This window comes from Sparus aurata, chromosome 7 (genome assembly GCF_900880675.1).
Source record: "Sparus aurata chromosome 7, fSpaAur1.1, whole genome shotgun sequence".
Lineage (NCBI taxonomy): Eukaryota > Metazoa > Chordata > Actinopteri > Spariformes > Sparidae > Sparus > Sparus aurata.
This window is the reverse complement of record NC_044193.1, coordinates 20,686,973-20,700,443: the sequence shown is the minus strand read 5'-3', so window position 1 is coordinate 20,700,443 and position 13,471 is coordinate 20,686,973. Positions and strand designations below refer to the sequence as shown.

General features: G+C 44.2%; 1 protein-coding gene across 4 annotated transcripts in view; it reads left to right on the top strand.

The window, feature by feature from the left end:
* Window positions 1-13,471, top strand: part of LOC115584480 (band 4.1-like protein 1) — a 50,155-nt gene that overhangs the window by 12,933 nt on the left and 23,751 nt on the right. For all 4 annotated transcript variants that reach the window (XM_030421933.1, XM_030421931.1, XM_030421930.1 and 1 more), the window contains exons 2-4: window positions 6,709-6,797; window positions 7,131-7,280; window positions 13,304-13,408. In XM_030421933.1, the coding sequence (XP_030277793.1) occupies window positions 6,726-6,797; window positions 7,131-7,280; window positions 13,304-13,408 (327 nt within the window). In that variant the 5' untranslated portion in view covers window positions 6,709-6,725. The remainder of the gene's footprint in view (window positions 1-6,708; window positions 6,798-7,130; window positions 7,281-13,303; window positions 13,409-13,471) is intronic.

The window sequence follows — 13,471 nt, the reverse complement described above, 5'->3', positions numbered from 1 at the left end:
CTGAATATCTTCAGAAAAAACATGTTTTCCAGAATTTCATGTCTGGAAGTGAAGAAAACGCTGTTAAAAAAAGCAATTTATGTTGGGGAAAATAATATTGACAGAAAATATAATTGAACAGTTCACAGTTCACCCAGCAAATGATAATTAGAGAGCTTTTATGCTTTTATCTCTGGTCAAAATGGGACTTTGCCCCTGTCACAGACAAACGGTGATAAAAAGCTTTTTGATTATAACACACACACATTTGAATTTGTACTAAGTAAACACTAATATGTAGACTGCAATAAGACCCTATGAAACTATTTGTGCTTATTATTTGGAACGTGAACTGACCCATGACGAATTCCAGATTAAACATTCTGTACGGCAGGTTTAAGAAAGATAACATGTATTTGTGAAGCCGATACACTGCTGAGACTGTTAATGAGACAGGAGAGGATCGACACCTGACTCAGTCAAGATAGAATTAAGGTAGAAGCTTTAAAAATACTATTGATTGCACGAATATTGCAATTGGTTGCATTTATATTTGATATTATATGATATTTTGGAAGAGTCAAGGTGTCCATCTTGAAACAGCGGTTTCACAGTTAGAAGATTAAAGCACCTGAAAACTTGTTTTGAATCTTGAGCAGCTGTGGTCGATGTGTTTTAGAATACCAATGACTAAATGTACGATGTGTAATGTTAAAGGGGGAAGGCTCATGGTGAATTACAAACAAACTCTGCTCTACAAAGCTTTAAAATGTTGTTCAGGTCATTGTTTTTTGTTTTTTACGGTCCGCTTGCTTCACTGTCGCCACTCTCATGTACACTTCATCCACCAAATTAGCTCTGGTTCTGGAACTGAACCGTTCAAGACTCTATGAACATTTATCCGATTCCAGCGAAATTGCTTGTGTTTCTACTAATCTTGAGCGCAACCATTGATGTCAAGTATGCGTCATTAACTGAGAGCATTGCGCTATTTTAACACCATCCCAAATATGACACACACACTTTTCGGTTCACACTTCAGTTCAAGGACAACCTGCCAGCTATCTCCTGAAACCAACTTTTTAAGGTTTTGGAACCAATTTATTTTTGGTTAAAACGCTCAGAAGAATGTTAAAGGAAGGAACACTTCGGTAGCTGGTGAGCTGCAGTGTTTAGCTGCTGAACAGCCAGATATTTGAATAGAGCTAAAAGGAGAGTGAATACTGGATGTTTAACAGTAAATGTTTATTAAGATTCATCATAAACACCTTAATTGTTATCTATAACGGTCAAAAAGTTAGCTAATGTGCTTTGTTCGGTCTGTGTGGATGTCGCTTGGTCAGAATTGACTGTCATCACATTATGCTTTTGATTCTGATCTTGCTTAATTATTCTGATTGGTTCATCCAAAATTGTGACATCACCTCTTACCAACACTGGCCCCACCCACTATAACGAGGCAGAAGAGAACAGATGGCAAAACAACGGGAAAAAAAGAAGTGAAACAACCAAAATGTTGTTGCGTTTAGTGTAATAGATTTTAAGACAGTGCGTAGTGTTCATTCAGCAGCGACAGTAAACAGTGAAAATGGGCTGCAAAGCTTCCCCTTCTGTTCTATCAATACCACATCGACTTCTGTCTCCTGGTGTCTCATACAATTACTATCAGATGTGGTCTGGGACTGCCGCGACCTTAAGTTCGTTATAGGTGCAATCGGTTTTCATCAGGCCAAAAACACCCCGACACAGAGATGACCAGCACAGCGCCCACACAGTTTGAGATTAATAGACGAGAACTGAAGTAGAGAAGAAGCCGTCTGGGATTCTTTAGGTCGGCTGTGACTCAGGCAAACGTTTGAGCCTGAAGTACAGAATCGCAGTTGTGTGTGAGTGAAGTGATGTCAATCAGTTAGAACACTGTTCCTATACAAGCATCCTTCCACATCTAGTCTAGGCAAAGGTTTTAATTTGGTCACTTGTGAAGTAAAAATAAAAAAGTATTTCTGTCTTATTCAAGTAAAGAAAAGTCAACTCAGGCAGGTAGTACAACTATTTTTGGACGCCTTCACGTTGATTTCAGAGCCTCACGTGCCCAGACGCCATCACACTTCACAGAGGCCATCCTTGACGTTCGCTCCTTGAAGGTGATGAACCAAAGGGCCCCAGACGGTTTCGTGGAGAAAGACCTTTAATGGGAGTCTGTTTGAAGACAATGACTGTTATAGGAGTTTTGAGTCCAAGCAGCCGCAGCACCTCACACATCTCCGTCTCCATCATCTCCCTCGCACAGATGATTAGCTGTGCGGAGACCAGAACTGATGCAGAGTCGGTGTGATTGAATCACAAAGTGGCCCGAATGAAAGAATTGATTGGCCTCGCGATCATGATGTGTGCGAAATGAGCGCCCCCAAAGAGTCTGACACCGATCTATTAAAATTCCTCTCAAGTTTGCTTGCGATCCACTGATACATTGTTCTGACAGCTGCTTCATGGGGGCTGACACCGGCACGGAGTGAGGGTATTACATCGGGCAGATGTGATTGGCTCACGCGAGCAGAGTTCAGGAGAAATGAGATCAGATTATAAGGTGTCAAGGTAAAAGAATGGAATGTGGATCATATTTGCTGCGTTCCTTAGTGACAGCGGAAAATGAGTTTCTGAAGGGTCCAAGAATCGTTCTGTGTAACCGCCATGCCTCGGGTTTGAGTCCAGACAGGCTCCTCTTACAAACATCAGCACTGTACAATTAATCAAGTACAACAGGGTGGCTGCATTGAACGTATAATGTATGCAGACCTTTTGAAACACTACACACCAGGCGTGAGAGCAATGTGTTAGTGATGCGTACTTGCCATGGAGATCTGCATTATAGGCGTAAAAATAGGCCAGTCTGCTATTTATATTTTTACCTGAGGTGGGGATGGCCTTTTTTATGCAGAAATGGGCCATGAAGTGTTAAGATTTTTGTGAAAATAAAGTATTTGTATACAGGAAATGACTCTTGCTGGCTTCCACTTGGGTCTTGATCACCCTGTTGACCAGAAGCTGGTGGTTGCTGCCTCACTTTTTTGAGCTCACTGTATTCTGGAGATGTTTGCTCACCCATATTGCACAAATTTGCTGAAGGTTTCATCTTGTTTTGCTGGTGACCCACGTAACCCTACGCCGTGTGAGCACTTGCAGGTCTAGACTGTAAGAAAAAAAACAATCTGCATCAGCTCCGTTCAGGCTCTTCGTGCTAACGTGCTCATTGTAACGTGTTGATGTTTTACCGTGTTCATTGTTTAGTGTGCTGGCATGCTAACATTTTGCACACACACACACACACACACACACACACACACACACACACACACACAGCCCAGTGCCCACACAGTTTGAGATTAATAGACGAGAACTGAAGTGGAGAAGAAGCAGTCTGGGATTGTTTAGGTCGGCTGTGACTCAGGAAAATGTTTGGTCGTGCAGGTATTTGGCCATAAGACAAATGTTACTCTGATGGAAGAACGGACCCAAAACACAAAGCACGCAGAGGCAGGCAGGTGAGGGAACAGAAAGCGATAACCTCAGTCCCAAATCCAGGTACCCAAAGAACAGACAAAGGAAATCCCCCCAAAAACTAAAGAGAAATGCACCAAACAGGGTATGGCAATTCAAAAATATGTCACTATATAATGATGAATTATTCCCCACATTCTAATAAAACGTGCTGTATAAATAGAGTTGAATAATTGACCTCGTGAATCTAAACTACGACTGTGAGATCTTTTTCAGACTAGTGGAAGACATTCTTTTGACAAGATACTCATCAGTAAGCTCCATGGGATGTTTTGTTACCCGGCCGTTCTGCTTCTTCACAGAGCACCGCGCTATATATAGGATGCATTCATGAAAAGTGGCTGCCTCCCCTGTCTGACTTTGACATTGTTCCACTGCATAAACATGAGTCATACGGACAAAATCTGTCTTGGAGTGTACGTAACTCTACCACTCTAATCTGCCAGAAAATGTTGTAAATGTATGTAATGTAAAAGCCATGAAGAGAATATCTTCTAAAATCAATTATATTATTATTTTAGAATTAGATTCACCAAACAACCCCAGGCCCTTCAAAGCTGTGAAGGAACACTGCGCGGTGTGAGTGTGACATCTGCCGTCCTCGCCGAGCCAGACTGCGCTCCTCTTTGATCCGGCCTCATTATGCCGAGGGAGGCTGACCTATCATGAAAGCCGAGACGTGCTGCGTTCAAGCCTCCCAAATTGTACACACAGAGACGTACCCAGACAGCTGTTTGAGGAAAAAAAACTTGTTAATTAGAGCCTTATCTCTGTGTGAAATACTACTGTCTCCTTTTCCTGGTTTACAAACACTTTGTTATTATCACACCGCGTTATTAGACCAAATTAAGCTTCTGTTTTGCTCCTCCCTAATGACAGTTTTCCCTGGAAGCTTTGTACTTTTTTTTTATTATTATTATCAGAGCTGCCCATGTCCCCTCCTCACTAATCCCTTCCTCTCATTAACCTCTTGCTTCACTTAAGCTTTTTTTTTTTTTTTTTCCCTCAGGTTTTTTTATTACAAACATAGTCAGGGTGTGTTTGATAAGGTACAAATTTAGAGCAGGTGATATTTCTCGTGTTGAAAATAACAAGTGATGACAGTTTGCACGTAAAGTGAAAAGTAAGTGTTATATTTTATAGGTCATCATTAGAGGTGCTCTTTGTAAGAAAAGTCTCAAAGACTCAAAAATCCAATTTTCTTTTACAAAGAGAACCTTTAAAGGGTCAAGCCACCAATTTAAAGAACTGGCCACCTGTCGGATTCACACTCACAGCAAATAAGGAGCAGCATATCGCCTGAGTTAGCACTAAATGTTAGCTCAGTTAGCCGGGGAGCTAGCAGTCCGGACTGGGGAGTGATGTGTGTTGTCGACGCTGCTAGAGCAGGAGCTTCAGAGCAGGACATACTGGGGCTAGCTGGTTGACATGCTAACCTCTCTGCAATACAGTAAATGGACGTTTGGTGATTTTAGTTAATTTTTTAATTTTCAAACTAAATTCTGCCACTTTTATTTGTGTTTACAGGTCTTTGGCACCAGTAAGGCATACGTGGGGGAAAAAAGTAGCTTAAAGTCTCTTGTGGTTCCTGAGGAAGCTGTAAGTAGTCTGATAAACTGCCCCCAAGTTGCATTATGGGTAATGCACCAGACGCCGGGTATTGAAAAGCGGTCCACTGGTCTAGCATTGCACTAGATCGATACAGCAGGACCAGCGATACCAGCTTTTTTATTCCCTGATTATTATACTTTTCTAAATCTGGTGTCTACATCTCCTACAGTACAGCTCAGCTGCTGAGTGACATCACTAGAGGCTGTTTATCCGATTACCTGCAGCTACACCTGGAAAGGGTTTATACTATTTTTTTGCACATACGCAGCAGTACTCCCCGAGACCTGTAAGCACACTTTAATGCGTAAGAATGGCGGAGTTACCCTTTAAGTCGGAGCTCATCTGCTTTTGAGCAACATTACACGCGCCTGAGGCTAAACACATTTCCTGGAGTGACTTTGGAGAAAGCTGCTACATTATACAGCAGAGTTTACATTTCCAGCACAGAGCCTTTCTCTTGAGGCTGAGAAACGGGGATGTTCCAAGATAAACAATATGGTCGAGCAGTTGCCACCCATACATAAAACTCTGCGTTACTAGCTCATCAAATTCCAGTCCGTCTTAAAATAAAGAAAAAAAAAGGGGCTTAAGTGGAGAATTTAACATGCTATCTCATGTTTGCAATTTCAGCTGACGCATGAGGAATATTAAACCTGTCGCCCCGTGCTCACTTCTCAAACAAAAGCTACAGACTGACTCTGGGCTTTATCTCGGGTAATTGGTTCCTCTTTGCTGAACCACTATTGTAGCTGCGTGTGTGAGCGCCGTGCATGAGTCCAGCTCTGGTTTAGCAGTGGTCACCTTCACATGACAGGCCTCATCTGTCTCCGGCTCGCCTGAATATTACATCAGCATTGTTATACGTCTCACTCTCCGCAGCCTGACCCTCCCCTGGCCTCCTCTCTCCCCCATAACCTCTGCCTTTTATTCTGTGCCACTCCTTCCTTCCTCCTGTCTCATCCCCAGATTGTTGTCACAGTCTCGGCGCCCTCTCCTTGTCGTCTCCCTCCCTCCCTCTCTCCTCTCTTCCTCTCTCGTTCTTTATCTCGGTGTGTCTGCCGTCTTGTGCTGTGCCGCAGGGCTCTCCGGCTGATGTAATTTATGCTATCTCCTTCGCTAGTGTGAGAAGAGAGCGTCCTGAAGCCAACGCTCTTCATGCAGAGTGCTCCTGTGGGAGGCTGTGAGCCAGCGCCGCCCGAGCTCACCCTCTCTCGGCGTCGCTCCGTGCACAGCGCAATGACCATGCATGTGACAAAAGGGGCTCAATCTGCATGGCAGTGCAGGATAATTAAAAAAAAGGAAAAAAGAATCCACGTAGAAGCTGCGCAAAGGAGATTGATGTGTTGTCATCACAGGTATCTCTTCTGCAGCCATCCATTACACTAAAATGTCAGTTGAGCTGCGCACAGATAGTGAAAGTGCTTTTCTTAAGTCTCATGAGTCAAATCCAGCCACAGTCCACAGGCGGATTGGGTTTCTAGCGGCAGTAAACACAGCACACTGGCTTTTAGAACAGGAAGAGAGTTGATGTTGACTGAATGTGTTTATGTGTGGTTGCAGGACTGCCATCCGTTTCAATGACAACAGAGAAGGCTTTGGCTGAGGAAATGAGGAGCGCAATGGAGGGTGACGCCAGGAGAACCAATCAGGTGAGAGCACTGTGGAACTTGCGGCGGCTGCAGATCATTTGACTCAGGCCTTTCAATCACTCCAGAGCCTTCCGGCTTTTCTGTTTGATATGCAAGGCAGCCGGCCCCCTCCGTCTGAGCCGCTGACTTAACATCTTAACATCTCAGAGCCGCAGCCTCCACCACATCACGCAATTTGATGATTGCCTCACATGATCAGACACTCTGGCTTCAGATCACTCCGCAAAAAACATAATGCCTTCCCGAGAATCACAATTCAGATGCGTAAAGTGGAAGACAAAGTAGGGCGATTTGAGGCTCACTCACTCAGAGGAGGGATTTTCTCTCTGCCAGGTTCCAGAGGATCACGGGGAAGACGACAGCTCCGAGAAGACCCCCAGCAAAGCCTCCAAATCCCCCCAGAAGACCACCAAGCACCGGCCCAAGACCGTCCCCGTCAAAGTCACCCTGCTCGACGGCTCAGACTACGAGGCTGCAGTTGAGGTACGCCACTCACTCGTCCTCATCAAGTAACAAATGGCTGAACGAAACACATTTTCAAGCGCAGCATACGAAAACCTGAGTAGGAAACTGTGACAGAAACACATTTTGAAAGGTGCTATATAAGTAAAGTTATTATTATTATTAAAAGGTGCGATATGTAAGAAACTGTCACCACTTTAATTCCTACTCATTAAACATTCCTCAGATTTGTCAGGTTTCAGTTTTTCCGCCCTCGTGTGTCTTGTTCGTTTCCTCCTTTTGTCTGACTTCCCGCCCTGCTCCCGTGTTCACCTGTGTCTTGTTGGTTAATTAGCCCAGGTGTATACAGTCTGCATGCTCCCCCGTCGTCTTTTCGTCTGTTTTGTTCCACTGAGCCTGTTCCGGTGTCCTCCTGCGTCTCCCCGTGGTATGTTTCCGGTGTTTGTTCCTGTTAACCACGTCATCGCTGGTTTGCGCTGTACTTGGGCCTGCACCGTTTTACCACACGTCGCCAGATTAACACATGAGACACAAGCAAAATAGCCATATTCCCATCACACATTTTCAGTTTTTGGAGATTTGACCCGGCCCTCTTGAGTTATGTGATCTGGTCGCGCCCCCTTCTCCTGCAGTGGTTTGATGCTATTACTATCACTGTCCCTGTCCCTGATGCATCCAGCTCTTAATGTTCTCAAAACAGCGGTGAATGGAAACAAGCTTTAATTTGCTTTTCTGCTAATTCTCTGGCAATGCAGTTGTAATTTGCTCGACGCTGATGGAAGCTTGGCTAGTTTCACGTTTACCTGCAGACAGAATGGTTAGGATGTATCCGATATACTCACAGATCTGGCTTTAATAAAGTGGACCAGGCTTTGTTGGGGCTTTGTTTCTATTTGTGTTGTCTATAGGTTGCTAAGTCGATTTTCCAGCCACACATGAGTTTGTATTCTCCTGGATCAGGACTAGTTCATGACCTCACTGATTTCTTGTTTAGTGTTCCATTAAACTTTGTTGTAGATTTTTTTTTCTTTTGCAGATTACAGCAATTACTTTGACGGGTGCATATTTATCACAACTGAAGAAACGAAGGCCAACACTGCGAAAATTAGACCTTTCCTGTAAGAGCTGCTCCCGGCGTCACGCCCTAACACACGGTTTGCCTTTTTCGAAAAACTCATCCTGTGGTAATTGTTTTACCGTAAGCGATCCTGCAAACATGCTGAGACATAATTGGAAAAAATTGTTTTGCAGTGCTATCGAAACACAGTGTGGCTGCCTCTCCTCGCTGAAACGCAGACATGCTCAAAATGCATATCTTGCTGTGCAGGGTGAGGAGAAATCCAGCATTTTTAAGAAGCTGGTGTACATCTCCCCCCACTTGAAAGAGGCCCTTGACTCAGCACACCTCACCACGTTTGCACCTCAGTGGGATTTAGGCTCCCTCTGTAATACACGCTACTGAGTCAGGAAATGCAGCTCGTCTGTTATTCTCCCTGAGAGGGGGAGTAATGGGTGGAGGGAGGTAAGACAAGCTCTACTTTGTGGGGGATGGAAGGCTCAGATGAGCAATCCCAGGCTTCCGTGAATCGTGACTCTGTAGCCTTTTGTGTTTGTAAACAGGCGGATTCCCACCGCCCCTGGTTTATTTGAATTTTAACAGCAGCCTACACGCCCATCGTCATCGAACAGTGAAGAAAATTAATCTGCTCCTTGACTGAATGGGCTTTCTGAGGCAGAGCAGGGGGGGGTGGTGGTGATCGAACGGGGGTGTTCCACACCAGAGGGAGACCCTGGGACAGGACTTACAGAGCCGCCATGAATCACATTAAAGCCGGCGCTGGGAGCCCATTGGCCGCTGCCGATGATGGAGCACGACATGTGACGGGAATGATCTCGTTGGCCACCCGACCTCATTCATGTCAACTATATTCCTTTTATGGCTTAGCGCCTTCCACGTGACCTCACATATTTTACTTTACCAGTGACACACACACACGCTCTACTTCAACTCCACCCCTCCCCATCCTCCGTCTTGGTTATAGACACACAGACACGCACGCACACACAAACACTCACACACACACACACACACACACATTTCTACACGTCACCTGGGCAGTGACACCAGAGGTACTGGGCTGTGACAGGAAATCCATACAGCTGACAGATGAGCGCTCTCAACTTTGACTGGGGGAGAAAATAGAACGGCTGAAGGAAGGAGGAGGAGGGGAAGATGAAGAAAGTGGGGGAGGAGGTAGGAAGAAAGAGGGAAGAATGGAGAGGAGGAAGCGCTCACTTGTCCACAGCAGTACGTATGAGAGCGTGTATGTTGCTTCATCAGTGATGGGGGGGGGGGGAAAGGCAAGCGAGGACACAATGATGAATGCAACAAGAACATTACTTTAATCACAGGCGCTGCGTCCACAGAGTGTGCCGGCCCCGGTCATAAAAGCCGCCTATTGACGTTTGGCTCACAACATCATAGATATTGATTAAGCTCAGTGCATTTACATCGTCCAGTCCTTAACCTAAAGCCACACTGTTAGAACTCCACCACCTGCTCGCTTACAGGCTCAAAAGAACCTCCTCCTTTTTATTTGAATCCTGCATGAACCAATCTGGCTTTTTAAATGATATCCGGCGGAGACCATTGAACCAGTATTTTTTACTGCTTAAACTTTGGCTGAATGTAATTGACTCTGCAGGTCCAAACCATGAAATGCAAATGTTTCCTTGTCAAGGTTCCCTCATTTTTGCTGGTTAACCGTTTTCGTTTTATGAAAGGCAGGGCTGTGTGGCGCGCGTCTTTCCTCAATTCAAAGTATTCTGCGGCAATGATACGTATGTCAGAGTTCAGCTGTTTAAGAGGTGTCTTATTAATGCGGTGATGGAACTAATTAAATACAGCTGCTTTCATGCTTTTATCCGTAATCACTCCTGCCACCGCCACTGTTGAAATGGCTCTCTTTTTCTCCTTAATTGTAATAACATCAGCCAAACAACGGATACGTCTGTGTGTGCACGGGGTAAAAGCGTTACAATCCCGAGTGCACAGCATCCTCACATCAAACTGCCCCCGCAGAGAAAACCAGCAGCTCCATAAATGTTTGGTTCATGGGATCGTGTGGTTAACAAGTTTAAACCAGATGAAAGCTTCATGATTCTGAGACCCAGCTGGGCTTCCTTTGAACCAACTTAAAGGACGATAAAATCAGTTTATCTACAGTAGATTCTGCATATTTTCTTTCCTTTTTTTAGCACCCAGTGAACATGTTCCCCCGCAGCATCACCCGCTGCTTCCTCCGCAGACCTGAGCCTCTGAACCACAAATGGGCTCAGTCTCTTGCCCAAGGGAACTTCAGAATGTACAGCGTATGTGCCAAGGCAGGAGCACAACCTGTCTGGTTGTCACTGTTTGACAGCTTGTTGATAATGAGCTTAAAGCTACAGATAATTCTGGATGATAAACTGCCAGGGAGCATGAACAGAATACGCTTTATTCCCGCGGGTCATGAACTGAACTTGGTGAACGAGTCATTAAAGCTTTTTTTAGTTTTTTAATAAAATTGCTCCGGAGCCATATAAAATCTAACTCTGGGTATTAAAATGTTAATGTTTGTTGCTTTGAATGTAATGCTGCTTAATGTATCCAGTGTGAAGTACACGACTAATGTTTGTGTACTTCAGCTAAAATGTGTCACGACTGTGAAATCAAGGAAACAGAGATTTCTGAGCCAGTGTCTGTTTTATTAAAGGGGCATTCCACATATTGATCACACACAGCTCTGTTTACATCGTACTTCAAAGTCTGTGTGGCCTCGTGATGCCATCTGGGTTCTCTCAGGTTGGTTTTTGAGGCAGGATGATAACTAATACTACAGACAGGGGCTGTGGGGTAAAAAACAAAACCCCACTGAAGTTGACAGCACGGTTTAAGGAAAACTGATTGATTACTTCCATTGCTGATTAATCTGTAGATGTTTGGTCTATCAAATGTCAGAAAATAACGAAAAATATTGATCAGTATTTCCTAAAACCCAAGGGGATGTCCGTAAATGTCATGTTTTGTCAACAACCCAAAGATATTAAGTGTACTGTTGAAAGAAACCAGAAAACATTCACACCTAAGAAGCTGAAAAAAAAACTTTTTTTCCTTAAAAAAATATGCAGACCATTAAATCAATTATCAGAGTAGTTGGAGATTAAGTTAATACTTGACAACTAAATGCATTTTTTGAGTTACAACCATAATAGGGACTGAAAGTCAGGACATCTACAGAACATATCTGATAGAATGCCCTTTAATTGATTCTGTGATAATTGAACATTACCGTTAATTGTTGAAGGCGCTCAATGGAACAATTTGGAGCAATTTATATGTACTGGTCACTTTCTTTTTGACTATATGTGAACAGATTGTAAGGTGACATGAAAAATGAGACCTTCCTCATCTCTGCCGGTTGGCTGTGGACGATTTGTTTTCATGTTGTTAATGCTGCCGGGCTGTGGATTTCTTTGTAAAAGACTCGGGTCGCTGGTTTAGAAATGGAGTCCAGTAACGTAAACTAACGACCCGCCTCCTGCACGACACAGAAATTCCACAGAGCCCGTTTTGATTTAGGTCAATATCCTAGTGTCTCTGTTGCTTTTGCGGTCTTTACGGTTTCTCTCTAGTTATCCGATTCCGTCCTTCCTCTCGCATTTGTCAAAGTGACTAAGTTCAGTGGATTTACTTTCTCCTCAGCCAGCCATTAACCCGTTCCCACACAGACACACACTCTCAGTGTCCCCCCCCCCCCCCCCGTTGTTTGCATGGGTGAGGCGCTCAAGCTAAATGGATTTCTAGGATTACACCAAATGGCTGCTAACACAATCAGCCCAACAGAACTAGTTACAGAAATGTGATTGGAGCCAATTGGAGCGACAACGAAATCTCATCAGCAGCTCCTGAATAGGTTGCCATGCTTGGGGGCCCACCTGAGGTGTGTGTTGCAATTTCATTTTGTTGGAAAATCGAATATAAGAAATATAAAAATAAACTGTCTGACTGCAGCCTCTGCCTGTTAATCAGCAGCATTCTCTCACTCCTCTGCTCACGGCAGCCTCGGCCCAGCAGGTCGCGTGTTGTTAATTGTTTGATTTAGAGACGGATCGCTTCATTTTGGTTGGTTAATTAGACATTTTTTAATTTTTAAGAGGTATGCTGACTGCGCTGAACAAAGCTTTTTGGTGGCCTGGAAGGCCTAGGAAGTGAGAGGGCACACACGCACACACAGAAGAGACCCATTACTTCTGTTTCCATGGTAACAGCTGCTTGGTTGCTTTTCCGCCATTGGAGCCAGGTTTCCCTAGGAGATGAATCTGGCGTGTGTGTGTGTGTGTGTGTGTGTGTGTGTGTGTGTGTGTCTGTGGGTGTGTCTGTGCATTTGTGTGTGTGTGGAAATAGCTTTTTTTTTGCCAAGGCCGTCTGTGCAACCCACAGAGTCCTTGTTCTCAGCCCCGAAGGACTGGATAGAAAATAGGTGTGGTCTTATAAACGCCACTGAGGCGAAAAGGCAAATGCTCCCCTTATATAGTCATAGACAGTGTGGCTCCTCCTCCTTCTCCTCAGCAGGAGACTGGGAGCATCTCAGACCACTCTCAGGGTGGATTATTGTGACCCTGATATTTTTTGTCTTAGTTTAGTATTTGAATAAGCAAAATATATCATTGTTGAGATAGATAATATCCAGATATTATTTCACTAGATATCCATAGAATTCAAGAATAAATGCTTTTAGAATCAGGGTTTGGGTTTATGCCAGCTAATAGTGGATAAATATAGACACAAAATGTGGGGAGGGGAAGAAAAGATCGTACTAACCACTTAGCCAGCAGATGCATCTTTATCAAATTACATTATGCATGTGGTCCTCTTCTTTATCTGTTATACTGTGTGTGATGCTCATACAACCTAACCTGCACACTGTCACCTGCCCACTCGCTGTGTGCCTTTATGTTTATATGCATATGTGTGTGTGTGTGTGTGTGTGTGTGTGTTGCAGAAATTTTCAAAGGGCCAGACCCTGCTGGACATGGTGTGTGGCCATCTGAACCTGCTGGAGAGGGACTACTTTGGCCTGACTTTCCAGGACACGGACAACTCCAAGGTCAGACACACACAAACACAAACACATACACAAAGGCCTGATTACTTTTTGTTGTCATGTTAT